The sequence below is a fragment of the Leptinotarsa decemlineata genome, unplaced genomic scaffold (assembly GCF_025532065.1).
Source record: "Leptinotarsa decemlineata unplaced genomic scaffold, Ldec_3_MD MMD2_tig00026299_RagTag_RagTag, whole genome shotgun sequence".
Lineage (NCBI taxonomy): Eukaryota > Metazoa > Arthropoda > Insecta > Coleoptera > Chrysomelidae > Leptinotarsa > Leptinotarsa decemlineata.
The window spans coordinates 8,707,428-8,725,607 of NW_027412676.1; the positions used below are offsets into that span (position 1 = coordinate 8,707,428).

The window sequence follows — 18,180 nt, forward strand, 5'->3', positions numbered from 1 at the left end:
ATTTCTCTTTTCTTCATTAGTATGGGAAATTTTCATAATCGCTGACGATTACTTATTGAAGAAGTTTTGGAATCAAGGTCTATATAGTAGAATGAGTTGTTTATCCAGCAGTAGATGTTAGAGCTCGAGTTTGATGAAAAAACTTCTGGGACCTTTGACTAGTCAAAGTGTGAAGAATGGTTGAAGAATAGTAGATAGGAGTAGAATTCCTTCACGAGGGGGAGAATGTTACTTTATAGTGGTTATTTATTCTTACATCCCGTATATAGATAATTTTGACAGAATAAGTTGTCGACAAAGAAAGGAAAGTCATTGTACTTTTGATACGTACTTTAACATTTTCAAAGAGCCAATTTATTTACTTGTGATGCACTGTTTGGAACCTTTGGTGTGGTAATGGATATTACCGGAGTTTTCCCAACACCAAACCGTTATTTCAACACCTCGACACGTGTTTCGATCACCAAGTGATCATCTTCAAGAGAAAGATTAAACTCTATTATTGTTGGGAAACAAAGATATACTACCGTCGTCCCACATAATATATTTGCTGTATATCCTTGTCAGTGTTGAGAGATTGATCTGTAAGTGTATGCAGATGATTTTGTCATATTGGCAAGTACTATGTTGGAAAGTGTAGCCTGTAGTATCCTGGAGCAAATTCCTGATGAACTAAATGTTAAAATCAAACGGTTCAGATGAAAATATCTAGTGTACAGAACCATGGTTGCCTGGTTATCTCCATTGCAATTGGCACCGTCCTGTCAGTATTCATGAGAATCCTTCTAGACCTACCTCCTCTTCACATCGACATTCAGAATTGTCCACATTGCCAATCTCACCAAAAAGGCTCATGCGGAGCATATCAGACTACTGGTCGATACAAAAAGTCACAGCATTCCAGGAATGACCTCTGACCTATTACCTCCCTCTGGGAGGAAATAACTGTTAGTCATCTGATTAATCAAATGTAACTTTATGTGCGACCGTTCTTCAAGCGGATATCTACGCCATTGATATACGAGTGGATTAATTGGAAGATACTAACCTCACACATAAATCAATAAAAATATTCTCTCTTAGCGTTGGTAGCACTTGGCTCTCACCGCACAACGTTCTAGTTGGAGACTATCACCAACAGAAAGTCTTAACAAATTGTTGGTGGTCTGGGTTCCTGGCCATACAGCAGCCCCCTCCCTTGCCAGAGGAGGCTGCTAGCGATTTCATTGGACCAGAACTTGTCACAGGCATCGATCCAGGCTATGTCGGTGAAATACTGAGTGTGTATTGCAGGATTGGCCCATTTGAAGGCAGTTACAGCAGGGATGACTCAAGTAATCCAACAGACCTAGTTACAGATCAGTGTCATTTTACTCATCATGTGAAGAAATTTGGCCTGTCAGAAGACGGTGGGTGCCACATCTGTTAGGAAATACATATATTTGCATGCCGCTTATCGAATCAACTTTTCAGTGTTTGGCAGAGATTCATTCTCGCCATTTGACCTGAAATATTCACCAAACCACTATGAAGACTCGCGGATCTCATTGCATAATATTATTGATTTAAAACCCCTTTTTAGTTAATTTATTCTCTTACCTGTAATATTAGAACATGAACTATTTGCTGAGGTGCTAGCAATATTTTGAGTATCAATGGACTTGGTGAAAACTTTGGCATACGAATGAATGCGTCTTGAGTTGTAAACTAAAAATGAAAGGCAATGAATAAATATAATTCTAATTTGAGATTAGCTCCCTCACTTTCATATAAAATTTGGTTGACATCTCGCATAATTGCTTGAGGTTTTTTTCTTTTGTGAGGGTCAATATCCCAGCATTCCTTCATCAGACTATAAATTTCATTTGAGCAACTGCGGGGTTGTGGCAATCTTTTTCCACTGACATACCACTGAAAAAAATCAACAAAACTTTTATATTGGGATGGACAAAAAGCAAATTCAAATAAATTACTACAATATAGAACTTTCAACTTATTTTCATCAATAATGAAATCAACTCTCAGAGCTATACTATTCTCTTCAATAATATAAATTAAAATCTTTTTCAGAAAATGTTTTCATTTGTATGTTATCTCAAACAGTTTAATAATATATACCTACCCTCATGGCTTGAACATGGTCAGAAAAATCAGTAGGCTTGATTTCTTCACCATACATGAATATTTCCCAAAGAGTGGTTGCAAATGACCATACATCGGCCTCACTTGAACGTTTAGCATAATCCAGATTTGAGTAACATTCAATTGGTATCCAATGAACTCTAAAATCAGAGCAGTGAAAGTAAATACTAACAATGCAGGATTTTTTTTATGAACTCATTAGGTAATTAAATTATGGGTTATTCAATGACTTTATGATCTTCGATCTCAATTAAATATTGAAATGATAGTTAATTGTTGGAAAAATGTTATTTTGGGAATATGTTTTGTAGATCAAAATTAAATTTATAAAGAAAATAAATACTCACTCAGACGAGGCATATTCTACATGAATACCTGGATCTGTTAATTTCACTGTGAATGAATTTTCATCATGTGAATTCACCATCACCTTTCGGCATCTGATATTTCCATGAACAATTTCTTTTTCAGTCTGAAAGCGATATATAGTTTTTTCAATGCTTTTCCCATGGTGAAGATCAATTAATTTTGCAATTCCATTTTTCATCAAAGCATTCACTGTCAAAAAACACTTAACGAAACTTACCAAATGCCACAATGCGGAAGCCAAATTGCATGTGGCTTCTATCAAATCAACAGGCTTCAAAATACCCTTATTCTTTCTTAAGTAGTCATCAAGAGGTCCTAAACGAAAATACTCAAGCACTAGAGATATATTACTAGTGAAAGCTATTCCGAATAATCTCACTATTGCACTAGATTCCAAGAAAGCCCATTGTCCAGCAAGAGTTAAAAAATCCTACAACATGAGAATATAATGAGATCACATTCAATTAAAATGAAAAATATTTGTTATGACTATATACAGGGTGTCCCATATAAAACTCCGCGGGCAAATATCTGAAAAATGAGAGAGAATATTCATATTTCGTGATGATTTTGATATCAAAGGGTCCTCTTATTTGCGAAGAGTTCCAACAATAGGCGTCATCCATTAGGGCGTCGCCACACCGACGCCAATTTTTTTAAATGGTAACCTAGATTTTCCGATACGTTTTTGGATTCTGCATTAAATTCTGAATTCACCCATATAGCACACTTGTAGTTTTCCTTGAATACTGATGAAAAAAGGCAATTTTATTGCATATGCAATAATACGAGTTTAATAAAATGAATCCATCAGTTATGATTTCATTGTCTGTTCAATTTTATCTAGCTGCGTATTTCTGTACAAATTAAAATAAATGTTTCAAATTACCAAAAAATACCTTTCTTTGACCATAACTCGACTAACATGATGATAACGAAATCAATTAGTAATAACAAGAATGATTTTAGTAAGTGTTCGAACTGCCTCCCTTCACCTAGAATACACATATTGCATCTTTTTAGTAATTCCCGATTCGTGACAGCTAAAAGCGTCTCTTGCGTTATGGAAGCACAAACATTTGTGATACTATTTTTCAAATCCTCTACATTTTGTGGACGTGGCATATAAACTAAGTCTTTGATATATCCCCACAAAAAGAAATCTAGTGGAGTAATATCTGGACTTCGAGCTGGGCATGGTATTGGACCCTTATTTCCAATTCATTTCTCATTAAAAGTATCATCCAAATATTGGGTAACTATTCTATTATTATGTTGAAACCACATATTCAGTCGAGTTTGTATTGGTAAATTTTCCAAGAGATTCGGCAATACATGTTGTAGAAAAACCAAGTACCTCTCCCCATTGATAATTCCTTCAAAAAAGTGAGGTCCTATCAAATAATCATCAATGATTCCGTATCAAACATTAACCCCCCACACAGACTGAAATCTCGTTCACGTCACGTCACGTCAGACCAATAGTGACAATTATGTTTGTTTATTATACCGTTGTTATGGAAACGGCTTTCATCACTCCATTATATTTTTTTCAAAAACTGATCATTATCATGAATATGGGTGGACAACCATGCATTGGAGTTCAATTTTCTATCAGCATCTCCTGAATATGGGAATATATTTCAGTTATTAAAAATGAAACATGAAGATTATTACCTGGATGTAGTCCTTAAACCAAATGTATTTTGTATGGATGGAATTTATTTTTTTGACAAAATATGGTTCCAACACCATTTGACCTAGCACTGCAACACTGTGAATCTCATCAGTAGCCGTTTTTCGTTTTTTTTCGCTTCTATTCATTAAAACATCCATTTCATGCCAAAGATTTGACTAAGCCAGCGAATGTTTTGTCTGACGGTAATTTTCTGTCAGGATACCGATTAGCGTATATTCTCACTGCTTCTTTTGAATTCCTTCTTGCTTCGCCATAAATACATATCATATCCAATTTTCTGCATTTTAAAATTGAATAATTTTTCAATTTTACGAAAAACCAACACAAAACTGAATACACTTCCGTCAAATCTGACAGGTCTTCTGACAGATCGATAAATACATTATTGCATTTATTTTGACTTATTCATGGCCCTCTTTATAATACGCAATAAAATTGCCTTTTTTCATCAGTATTCAAGGAAAACTACAAGTTTGCTATATGGCTGAATTCAGAATTTGATGTAGAATTCAAAAACCAATTGAAAATACTGGGTTACCATTTGAAAAAATTGGCGTCGCGACGCCCTAATGGATGACGCTTAGTACTGGATCTCTACGTAAATAAGAGGACCCTTTGACACCAAAATTATCTGCTTTCACGAAATATGGATATTCTTTTTCATTTTTAGATATTTGCCCGCAGAGTTTTATATGGGACACCCTGTATATCATGCCTTCACATCTCAGTAAATTATTGATAATAATAACGTAGACATGCCAAAGTTATCCCTTAGGAGTTGATAGTAAAAAATCAGTTTACCTTCAAGTATCTATCTGAGTATTCCTGCTTCAGCATTTTCATTGCCACCTCGATTTTCTTTCCCTTTGTCACTTTCCACATGCTTCGAAAAACAGTTGTAATTCCTCTACTTCCTTCTCGCTTCTGACCTAATAAATACAAAATATTAGTATATACTCTAGGTACACATTTTGTATAATAGAGCAACGTTCCATTCCCCAATTGAATTTTATATATTGATAAAATTTTATCATTTACCTCATTTAAATATACAAGTGAATATCAGTAGAGGTTCTTGGAAAATAGTTTTCCAGTGGAGCAAAGCATTAGAAACACTGGTTTTGCACAACTCATTAAAAATCGAAATTCTATTCTCCAATATAAATAAACAATAATAAATATAAAAATTTAAATGATCTACATAATGAAAGTAACATCAATTTAATTATCATATGTACACTACACAGATCTGTACAGAGATCTAAACTAATTATAGACAATGTTCACAACATATGGATAAAAATTTTTATCTACCTGCTTTAGGCATTTTCATCTTCTACAATCTGGAGAAATATAAAAATTGTAAGGTAGAACTTTATGCAGGTATAGAAAGGGCAAACTTTTTAGTTCATCCAAATAAGTTTCTGCATACATTCAAAGAATTATCACGAAGGAAAATGTTCTATTCATCAGAACTTGTTGTATTTAATGCCTTTGCAACAAAGAGCTAAGAAATTATACTTATCTCAACGTTTCAGAGACTAAAATGTACCTCTGTCTTCAGAATTGGAAGAATCTAAGGATGAAGAAGAAAGTCGATAAAAATTCTCATTTCTTCCACAAAAAAAGACTTTCGTTCTATATATTGACAAACTATTATCTTCAAGGGGAAGATCAAACTGTTTGATCTTTCCCTTGAAGATGATCACTTGGTGATCGAAACATGTGTCAAGGTGTTAAAATAACGGTTTAGTGTTGGGAAAAAACTCCACTAATATTCAATACTACACCCAAAGTTCCAAACAGTGCATCACAAGTATGTGTTTACATTTTACAAAATTTTCAATTTTGCATTTACAATACAATAGTTAATATTGAGTATATCGAATGTACAAAATAAAAATCCCATCATTGTGGGAAATAAAATTCTAGGAGTTTTTGCCCAATAGTTTAAATTCTGAAGCAATCAGATATAGCTGAAAAAATGAAGTCAGGAGGATTTGCATATGCATAAAAAAGTATAATTCCATTATTACCCAAAATGTCACTGTTTTCAAAGTACTGTGAAAGTAGAATTTTTTATAAAAAAAAATTTCGATGTCTAATACATCTTATAATATTGTCAAATAGCTAATTAATATTTTTATTATATATAGTATATTTAGGTAAAAAATTGATAAAAGATTTTCACTAAACCAACCCATGAAATATGTTCCTTTTGAAGTAAATTGTGTTAATTGTATCAAAAATTGAATAATACCTATCATAGGTAGTGTAGCATTACAAATCAACATGACTTTGATTTAATTAAAATACATTTCTTTGATTCACCACGTGAAGGGTTCGCCCATAAATTCAGTAGATCTGAGACCGCTACATACTCTGGGAGTATACTAGCCACTGTTCCTACTAACAATGGAAAAAACATTCATTCAATTTATTCTATTAAAACCTTGGTGAATGTCTACTCCTGAGCAAGCTTTATATATTTTACTCTACTGAGATTGCAGAAGAATTGAATGCTTCAAAATCAACGCTCATCTCTATCTTAAGACAATTGCTTGTTTTGAACATCTTTTTTGAATTACATCCAAGATTATAAGTCAATTCAGATTATTAAAGAAATTTCAACATTTCTTTATGTGGTGAATCAAAGAAATAGGTCTTATTACACAAATAATTATCAAGTGTTGTTTTCAGTATATATTTTCATAAAAAAAAAACAGTAATTATGCACTTCCCTAACAAGTCAATCAATCCCTTTGGATACAAACTACAAGATTGTTGTAGGAAATGAAAATGAATCTAATTTCTACAATGCATAACCTTCAACATTAAGAGAATAAGAAATCAAAATTGAAATGTTTCAAGTTGAATGATAAATAACCATGAATATAAAACTAAATCTGAATAACAATGCCTATAGTTCAACAACAAAAATTATTCACTCCTATTTCTTTCATATCTCGAATTTCTAAGGGTACAAAATTTGAAGTAAATTACAAGAAAAAGCACAACAAGTAAAACAACTACAACAATAATCGCAATGATTCCAATAAGAACGTTCCTGTCAGTTTTCATCCAACTAAACAAGGGAGCAGTGAGTTTATCTTCCATCAAGTTCGTGAAAAGATTCGGAGCTTTCCTCACGTTTACTCTAACATAATTAGTAATCCATGAAAGCTTCAAATCCTTCTGTTCAACAACACACTTCCAATTCCCAGAATGAGACATGTTTAAAGAATCAAAGAAGTGAGTGTTTACTGCAGCTAGAGTAGTGGTACCATGGTCCATGTAAACGTTGTCGTTCAAATACAACTTCATGCTCAAATCAGAGTAAATGTACCCCAAAATTACAGAATTACACGAGAGAGTCAAAGAATGGGTTGCCCTGGTTTCAATGTTGTACTTTTGTGATTTCACTGCTAGAGATATCACTCGCAGTACTACTCTTTTCTTGTTTATTCTGAATAACATACACACATACAAACCGGCATCAAGGAATTTGACGTTTTTTATTTTGATGTTTTGGTTTTCAAATATCACACGATCCTGTTCCGCCTTAATGAAAAGTCCATTCAAGGTCCATTCATAGTAAGCTTTAGGGGATTCCTTACCAATAATTTTCAGCAACTCCTGATTGTTTTGCAAAACTTGACTAGAACCTAAAAAGGAGTGGCACATTATTTTCAAATGACGTATTAATCATGGTTACAAACTCCTTTCAAGTTGGAAATATGTGATATTATCACGTTTACAGGACAATAATCTGAGATACACCACAAATGATCTCCTATATGAATATTCACATTGTATAGGGTGATAAGAGTACATTCAATAACTTGAGAATTTTATAATTTTGGAGACTGTAGCTATTGAACATCGTTTTTTGAGATCCACGCTCTTCGCTCAGAAAGAAAGGACATAATATTCCAAACGTTACGACTTGTGATTGATACGGTGATTAAAATTTTTTTGTTATCGACTTATAATTGCCTCAACTTACAGTGCTATCATTCCTAAGGAAAAATAATCCTCTAACGAATAGTTTGTTTCTAAATACATATACATTTTCCCAAAAATATTATTAATGAATAATACTAAATATTACTATACAATATTATTACAAGAAAAAGTTTAAAGAATCTTCCATCAAAAATATATTTCAATAAGGTAGTGAACCAAATGTCAAATGTACTAATGAGAAACAAGATATAGGATGACAAACTTGTATAGGAGCAGTTAGTTAATCAAATTGATGGATGTAGCCGTTACTATGTGGTAGGAGATCATCATTAAAAATTAAAGTTTCTATGTTTTTTACCAGTTTACTGCCTGGGCCGGTGCGCAGCGACATACAGAAGACAGATCCAGTCGTTTATGAACGCATGCGTAAGGGCCGCGTAAATGCTCCAAGACATGTACCGAACAGGTACATATTCCGGGATCTAGACCTAAGCATACACTACGTAGACTCATAAACGAGAAAACACGCAGAGGACACGTATGCCAGAATTCGAGCGCACGACAATCCAGCTCTAAACGATCTACATAACGCACTGAACAGGGATGACCCCAGATTCCGAGAGAGGGACAAACACAGGAGGCCAACGAAGCAGAATCAAAGACCACCTCCGTGAGTGACTGTCAGGCGGCTTCGGTAAGTATAATTTTCTAACAGATAACTAACACTTCCTTTTCAGCTCCAAGGAGAAGCACTCGACCTCGATCTCTTTTAAAACAATAGTCTCCGGTTAGTTTTTGGGGACCCCATGCAAAAATTCAGTTAGGAAAGTCAAGATGAAACAATACAACAGATCAGAAAGTAAAAGCACCTAGAGGCTGACTTTTGACCAAAAAAGGTCAGATGTCAATCTTGCTGAAGTGCCCATCAGTAAGTTGAGGACCGCTCCGGAGGGGCGGGGGTGGATGGACGAGATAGAATGTTCTGCACACATTAACCGTGTGGAGAGGATTTCAACTCAGGGCACACATCTTATGATATTTTTGGATTGAATGTTAGAGAATGCTATTATCTGGGGATTATTCAATTACGGAGGAAGTTGTCCAGGAGTTGTCTCACTCATTAGTTCATTAGACTTTCAATTTTATTGATTCTAGGTAGTAATATCTATTGTAGAAACATTATAGAAAAAAATTGAATTCATGACTGAAGTCCATGGAAAAATTAGCAGTGCAAGAAAATAAATATTTCGAAATAAATTTCAAAACATTAATCTCTCCCAACTATCTACACTCTATACAGTAGGCTTTGGTGAGTATCTGTTGAAAAATAACTACTTCCCCGGTTAATGCCAGGCTGGATATTGAATTATATCCGACAGACATTTATGCAAGATACCTACATGCAGATGTTTCTCATTCATCCAGCAGCAGGACAATGCTGAAATTTTTTGAGTAGATCACCCGCATACCGCGGTTTCGAGGTATTACCTCTCGTCAGTACAGACAAGAAAGTGCTTGGGACTCGGTTAACTTCAACCCCCCCCCATGCCCCTCCCGGGTTGTGTGCCCAGGTCGCAAGCTCCCTCCTTACGGAAATGCTTCCGCAGGTTTGGACCTGGCGACCCTTTCCTTCCACCCCCGTTTCTTAAGGAAACGGTCCTCAATCCAGCTGCTGGCACTTCAGCAAGATTGATATCTAACCTCTTTTGGTTGGAAACCAGCCTTTAGGTGCTTTTATTTCCCTATCTATTCGCGTTTTGAATTTTTGGCTCTTGTTTGTCGCGGTATTCCTGACTGAATTTTTGCATGGGGGCCCCCAAAGCTAACGGCGGCCAGAGTTGTGATAATCGGGCTTTTTCCCAGTGAAGCTGAGAAATGTGATTTTGAAATTGACTCGCGGTTTTGCTGAAAGAGAATATATGTTAATATACACTGGAATATTATACTTACCGGAGCCGCCTGACGGCGACTCGCGGGGGAGGTCTGCTGTTTTGGTCTATAGGTCTTCTGTATTTGTCCCGTTCTCTGAACCTGGGGTCGTCCATGTTCAGCGCTTCGTGCAGGTCTCGAAACGCCGGGTTGTCGTGCACTCTGAGTCTTTCAAACACGCTTTCTGCGTGTTTCCTCAGGTATGTGTCCACGTAATGGGGGTCCTGGTGGTTAACTTCAACACGGCTTTGCTACATATATGAAACGTTCGTCTGAGAGAAATATTATTAACTAGTAACAACTCCATCTCGTGAACAAAGCCTCAAGCAGGGAAGAAACACCCCATGTACCGAAACTATCAGAAATCAAAATTGAAAACTATCAGTTTCAATATGGATTTTTATCAAGTATAGGCCAGTTCTATTTATTAATTTTTCTCATACGTATGTATCTCTCATCGATAGTTTTCAATTTTGATTAGTTGTATATTTCACTGCTCATTTAAAAGAAAATTATTATCAATTCCAATTGAAATTTGAAACTAAAGTAAAAAGTGATAAACAAAGGAAAACCTTCTTCGATTACATAGCCGAAATTCTCTTTTTGTAAATATCCTCGGATCTTCTCCAATGTTTCAGGACTGACATCACCGCAAGGAAAATCATTGCACTTGCCACTTGTAGTGGGAGAACCTTGACATAGCTTCCCGAATATATTAGGACGAGGATTGGAACAAGTTCTTGTTCGATAACCCTCTCCCCCTCCACAAGACACTGTACACGTCCACGGCGACCAAGCAGACCAACCACCATCTCTTGGAGGACCATCCAAGTCCAAGGGTTCGCAGTTGGCACTCCAGATAACCCAGCCTTTCTGAGCGGCTATGGAGAACCAGTACATTATCAGAGGCTTCTGACTCTTGTGTGTCAGAACTGTAATATTATTTTTCTTGACTTTGAATTCGAACTGATTCAGGTATATGTCATATTTCGTCCAAGATGTCGTTGTCATTACCGATTCCAGTTTTACGGTTTCAAGATGGTACAGTCGAGAATCATCCAACACTTTAGAGAAGTATATAGTGCCTAAAGCAAAAGAACAAAGTATTTATTACTATTCGCTTTGAAATTCTGCATTTTTGGAATGCAGCAAAGAAATGCAAAAGTTGGTAAAGCTATGGGTGTGAAAATGATCGTAATATGTCGACAAAAGCTAATGTTATATGGTTCTCATGCTTCTAATCTAAAAAAAAAATCAGTTTGATGTGCCTTCTTTACGGACAAATAACGTGCCTTTAAAATGCATATTCTGCTTGTAATACCTACATAACATTGAAATTCGTAATGTAAACATGAAATTGAAGCCGTAGTTATTTATCTATTCCGAGAATAATATGAAAATGTTGCATATATGTATAGAATTTGTATACTTCATTTTGAAGTAAGCATTTACGGAAAGATATAAGAAACACGAAATATTCCAGTTACATGTGTTTGGTTTTAATTGCTATATTTCCAATTACTCGATAAAACCTCACAAGCTTATCACGTTATATGTACTGGCTTTGCTTTGTATATAATAATAATGATAGGTATTCCCAGAATGATACAATGAACAAGTGTGAACATTTTCTGAAACAGGAAATATTGAAGATCAGTATATAAAATAATGATAAGACAAATTATGACATAAACACCCTGTACAAAGGAAATATGTTAAATGAAGCTTATTATTATTATTTACACTTATAGAATTCTGAAGTGTTCAATTTTATTCATTTAGATCATTCTCAAACTTCATATCTGTCTATTATTAAACCTAAATTCTTAGTATTGTTAATTGTTGGCTGATGAATTTACTATTCATTTTAAAATCCAAATATTTTTTAATATTTAAGTTTATATCCCTTATATTTTATACAAATTTCTGACTGATATACCAAACAAACTTTTCAGTGTCTGTAGACACTTTGTCTACTTTGAAGGCGAAACGGTAACATCAACTCAAAATCATTCAACAAACCATGTGGTGACGTATCATCAAGTTCAATAATTGAGGGCCCTACCTTATCAAGATTTCTGCTATATTGAGGCGAGTTTATACGCTATTGAGATTAGTGATTATCAGAATGACTTGGGTAGAGTTTCTCTTTTTGTATATTTGTCTCACTCGGAGCTGCATACTCCATATCTTCCTAATTTGATTGTCGAGGAAGACAACGCCAAACTTATTAGGTTTTAATTGCCTGCGACCTAATTCTCGAGGCATGCTAAGTTTTTTCCCATAGAAACTGACGTCATATTTAACAATCCACGACATATTCCCAGAATGTCAAATTGAGTCATTCTGACGTCATGAATAAAAAATTTGCCTCTTGATGGATTGGAAAATTGGTAAGTCCTATAAAAGCTGAGAATTTATTCATCACAATGGATTCAATATCTCCCAGAGCTTAACGCAACACCGGCGTCTCGTCAACAATGCAGGTCATACCCTTTATCTGATACAGAAAGAGAACCAGCATTTTTTACTAATAACCAGTCCCCATACCGTAGGTTCGCTGATTATATTGAAACCGTGAATCATGTGCCTTGAGTAGGCACAATAAAATAAGAATGATAACCAAGATTATTGACCGACCAAATTGTGAAAACATCCGATGGGCGCTGGGCTAAGATATCATTAGATATCAATTGTGTTCCCTGAACAGACGAAACAACAAAGAAATGAAAGAGAAGGCATCATTCCATTAAGGAGTCCTATGAGAACAACTCTTTTAACAGAATGAACTGGGTCTATTCTTACTAAATATTTATAATCAGAAATCCAAATTTATATAAATGTTAACGTTGCTTTTTTTTGTAATCTGTGGAACCACAAACACGGTAAGTTTTCTATATGTAAATAAAATTATATTTTATAAGTAATTTATTAACGTTGAGTTACCTTGGAACGCATGTGAGAATAAAGCTACTATTCAATTCTAAAAAATAATCAAGTTATAAATACCATTATTAATATCCAGATTAAACAGGTAAAAATTTGGCGATTCTGGCAAAACCATTAGACGTACAGCAGTTATTCCCACACCTCTTAATTGCAAACTAAAATGTCTGAAAATGGAACGTTCATCCAACCATAATCCAATTGGGTAATATCTCTCAAAATTGTAAACAGATATATTTTCAGTGTGGCACTCATCACATTTGAAAAACAGTCCCATAGGTTTTCCGAAAATTGAAGCATAGTTTAGATACATGGGATCAAAGTCTTTGTCTTTGTCGGCACTTTTCCATTCGAATAGAGACGTTGGCACACCTTCAAGGCCTAGCATTAGCTCGCCTCTTCTTATTTGAAGCCAGAAATCTGTCCACTTTCCTATTTTCATGGAATCATAGATAACAAGGTCGACATATATTACAGCAAAGCTCTCGAAAAGTAAATAATTTTATACCTGCTGCTATAAGGTGGGGCAGTGTTTTTTCTTGAATCAGTTTGGAGTTATAAAACAGTAGAACTTTTTCATTATATTCTGCTGCTATCTGTAAGAGGATGTTATCCAATCCGGTTTTTGAACTTATCAAAATACTAATTCCATCCAGTAGATCTGGATTCCATTCTTTGATTGCAAATCTCAGTCCTCCCCTCAAGCCAGTCTCTTTCCATTGAGGAAGAATGTAGGTTTTTCTATCTGAGAGAGGATAGAATATATATTGAATATTAAAGAAAACAGCGAAAGTATTTGAAAGTTCCTTATACCGACTATCATAAACATCTTTCCGAAAAAAAAAGGAGCCTACAAGTGTATATGTTTATATATTTATACCAACAACTTTTCAATTTTTTTTGCTTAAAAAATATGGTTTAGATGATAAATATAAAGTTGAAAATGATAAATGATGGTTCAAATGACAAGTCTTTCATTTATAATAAGAAGTGGACGGTTTTGTAACAAACAAATAAATGTTATTCTTTTATCAAATGGCTTCCAAAATAGAGTATCTCAAGCATAGATATATACCTAGTAAAATTGATGCAACGACAACTGTACACTCCTCAGGTCTGTCACAATCTCTAACATTACATGCATCTTCTGGAACATCCGAGTCTGTAGTGTAACACCAACTACCTGAGAAAACATTAAGTTGAGAAATTCCCAAGATTTTTTTTCTATCATTACATTTGTTATATTAAAAAAGAAAGTAATACAAATTATGAAACAACAAAAATTAATTGGCGCTCCGGGGCGACTGAATTGATTCCAGTGGCGCATTTGCTTTTTCAGCTGCAGGAAAACCCGGAAAAACCTGCAGTACCACATCATCTGAAGATCTTGATCTACCAATGTCCTCTCTTTCATAAAACAAAATGTAGGGTGTCGCCAGAGGCTCCAGTAAATTCCACACATTGCCAGAACACTTCGTGACACGACTATCGTCTTTGACCAATGCATAATAATGGCCGGATTCAACGTCAGAACCACAGTGAACAATGACTGCATGAAGATTATAATAGTGGTCTGCTAGATTGAAGTGTTCATCTCTTTCGAACTTTCGTAAGAGTTTGGTGCATTCGTCAGAGGTTGAGTCATGTTTGAAGATCATCAGTGTCATTATTAGATTGACTGGTGCCTCAGATATACTTGTTTTCTTATAATAGTTAGTTAGTTTGGCGCATGTTTGGCAATACAGTTGATCATCACCTGTTAAAAGTTCCATTTTCAGATGATTTGACAATAAGCTTCGCACGGACTGGTTATCAGTAATAATATTAGGAAATGCTAGTTGAAGTTCCAGAAAATCACATACGTTTTTGCTACCTCTTGAACATTTACTACAAAGTAAACAAGGGATAATTTTTCCAGCAAAAGATCTACAAACACAAGACGAGACAGACTGTACCGAATCATTCAATCTAGAGCGGTAAGGAGTATTGATTCTTCTATTTTTTTTGCTCACGAAAAGTATTTAACAAAAACCCCAAGAATTCGGAGCAATCCTCTTGTTGTCTTAACGAGTATCTAGTGAACTTCAAAGGCTCCAGGAAATCAGTTGGTGGGAAAGATGATACATTCTTTCGAAACTGCAACTGCATGAACAATTGTTTGAGTTTGGGGAATAAGTAGAAAAATTATAATAATAAATATCAATCATGAGTAAGCTACTCTCATATCCTGACAAGACTCAGAATATGACCAACACTCTCTTGAGTGTATAATCCTTGCCCCGTTTCAAAATAGAAAATAACCCAAGACCCTCAATCTGCACCACAAATAAAACCGTACTCCCTCTCTTAACTTTTGAATAGAACAAGATATTAAGGTCGCGCAAAATGTATGTGAAAAGGCATCATTATTAATACTTTTCGTTCCAAAGTAATTGACATTTTTATAGTCTATTTAAAAAATCAAAAAATAAATAAATAGCATAATTTCAATAAACATTTTTATCCAAACTCACTCCCAATAAATGTTCAAAATGTTTACTATATATTTACTTCTTGACTTCTTTTTTGGAATACTTCATACGAACTATTTATTCACGGAATAGTATGCCTGATAATAATTTAACACGCTGCCGGACTGTTAAGTCATGTAATAAATAGGATAGCACAAGCTATCCCAAGCGAGTTTACAACATGTGTTAAATATTTTAATATCAACAACAAAAATGGTTTGAGGCAAACCGGTTTGCCTCAAAGCTGTTGATTAGTATTCAAATATGAAAAAAATAAAACAAACATTTTTCAAAGTTCGGGTATTTAACATGAGACTTATGAACTATTAAGTTTATTTCTATTAAAGAAGGAATGACCTGATATATTCCTGGATGGATTTCTGCAAAAGTTTTTGGCTTTTATTGCAGTCATATCAGGAAACAGAGTATCATTCCAGATCTTCGTATTTACAGCATTCATACTGAATGTGTCAATCACCCATGGGGCACAAGTTCTATTCGACCTGGTAGTGGATAGGCTCCCAATAAAATCATTTCCAGTTCCAGCCATTCTACATTGCTCGGATTTACACTTCCTTAAACGACAAGGTTTTTCTTCGATTTTCTTTTCGGGAACCAAAGAAAGAGCATAACAATAAGTTCCTGTAAAAACGACTCAGTAACAAGAAAAATTCTGTAATGGACACGAATTATGAAACATCTTATTCAAATAACTGATTTTTTAGGTTACAAACGATACCCTTGTTAGTTCCACTAGGATCTCTGCAATAATTCCAAGCTTTTAATGTCGAATCATTTGAAAATTTCACCTCTTTTCCCAGAAGATTTGATGCCGACCAGGGTAAGCACGGTAATCCCTCACTTGTAATGTCCTGGGTACCTTTATAATTAGATTCTTGAGAATTGAGAGCACATTCAGGTAAAAATGCAGGAGGGGGATCAAAAATTTTGGGAGGGGTGCAGAAAAAACTCCAATGAGCTACAGTGTTTTCAGAACTGACGCTAAACCAACGCATTTTTCTAAAATATACAGAAAATTCAGTTACATAATTACTGTATTTGTCAGAAAAGGTGTTTCATTCAAGATAATTTGCATACAAGGAATAAATGAAAATATATTAATATTCTGATTTCTTTTCAATACCTTTTTAAAATGAAAATAAAAAGAAATATTTCACGGGATATTCAAACCCCACTCTCAGTCTGAATGCAAGCAGCCGTCATGTACAGATTAGGATCAATCAAAATATTCAGTTTGAACATCTATTTGTATTGAGCTGTAAGTCAGTTTTTCAGAGCTACAACTGTTTTTTACTACTTGGAGTGCCACTTTTGTTTTTTCATTTAAGGTACTGAGCAAAATGCAACAATGGGACCCTCATTCGCTAAACCTAACACAGGCCGCCACACTGATGATGTTTGTGAATGTGTTTCCATCACCAAATAAGGATTCACATCGCTCCAGTTACGACAATTATGTCTATTCACTTCACTATTCAACGTGAAAGAACTTTCGTCTGAAAAACATGTTTTGTATAATAGGATCAGGATTATCTTTGTTTAATTCCTGTACTAGCCTTATTTGGAAAGGATGGAGTTTGTAGGCTTTCAAAATCCGAACAACACTAATGGCTGATACACCAGACGCTTTAGCTATTTGTCTGCTAGACTGTCGATTATCCATTTGTATATAATAGGTTTGTTCTGGTTCTACGAAATTCAGGTTCTAGGACGTCAGGATCATGCGTAGTTGACATAAAGCGTTCTGTTTTATTGAGGATAATTTTGGACTGATGAATCCTCTGTTCTGGTTTCGACTGCAAAATGATCCTAAACTGTTTTGAATCGTCTCGAATTGTTCTTGCTCTCGAGGAACTGTTGAGAACTGTTTCCGTTGCTCTTGTGCATTTATGTGGAAATTTGTTTGGGCTATCTGCTAGGATATTTTTTCATTTATTTGATTTGAATAATTGATGATTGAGGTTAAATAATATTTGAACTGACTATAAGGAGACGCTACATAACAAAATGAACATGATCAATAGTATTTTCTCGTCTTCATCTCTTCATATATATGATAGGTGGCACAGTGGTCTCCTCAAAAGCCCAAAAATATTGAATAGCAAAATGTGCGTTTGTGACAATGTTAAAAGGTTTATATTAGGGACTAAAGACATATATCTAGCTTTAAAAACGATTAAAATCAATATTGATGAGAGAATGCCATCAGGGCAGATTGGAGATAATGGGGATTGTATGGACTTGAGTAGAGGTACTATAGTACCAGATAGAGATAGTGATGTAAGAATTGTCAAGGCGGGCAAGAATGTTGATAACATTGACCTTATTAATTCCCAGACAACTTTTTTAGAGGTAGAAAATATCGACTTGAGGTAATACATACCAAAAATAACAATGATGTTCCTATATTGGGAAAAAGCGAAAGGTAAACTTGTTACAAGATAACATTTTTTGTTATTATCAGAATATACGAGGTCTTACAACAAAAATGGATGATCTGAATAGAGCACTCCTAATAAGCGAGTTAGATATTATTTTAATTACGGAATCCTGGCTGAATAATACTTTTGCTAATTCAGAAATCAGTAACTCTCAATA

At 34.8% G+C, this 18,180-nt stretch overlaps 1 protein-coding gene across 3 annotated transcripts in view; it reads right to left on the minus strand.

The window, feature by feature from the left end:
• hop (tyrosine-protein kinase hopscotch) overlaps positions 1–18,180 on the minus strand; it is a 44,431-nt gene that overhangs the window by 9,556 nt on the left and 16,695 nt on the right. The window contains exons 3-15 of one of the 3 annotated variants that reach the window (XM_074180519.1): positions 16,301–16,581; positions 15,919–16,203; positions 14,127–14,234; positions 13,560–13,796; positions 13,115–13,483; positions 10,678–11,190; positions 7,828–7,875; positions 5,012–5,139; positions 2,729–2,941; positions 2,490–2,614; positions 2,123–2,282; positions 1,764–1,911; positions 1,600–1,707 (exon numbers count right to left, since the gene is read on the minus strand). In XM_074180519.1, the coding sequence (XP_074036620.1) occupies positions 1,600–1,707; positions 1,764–1,911; positions 2,123–2,282; positions 2,490–2,614; positions 2,729–2,941; positions 5,012–5,139; positions 7,828–7,875; positions 10,678–11,190; positions 13,115–13,483; positions 13,560–13,796; positions 14,127–14,234; positions 15,919–16,203; positions 16,301–16,581 (2,723 nt within the window). The remainder of the gene's footprint in view (positions 1–1,599; positions 1,708–1,763; positions 1,912–2,122; positions 2,283–2,489; positions 2,615–2,728; positions 2,942–5,011; positions 5,140–7,827; positions 7,876–10,677; positions 11,191–13,114; positions 13,484–13,559; positions 13,797–14,126; positions 14,235–15,918; positions 16,204–16,300; positions 16,582–18,180) is intronic. The other 2 variants (XM_074180520.1, XM_023167603.2) reach the window with 2 other exon arrangements.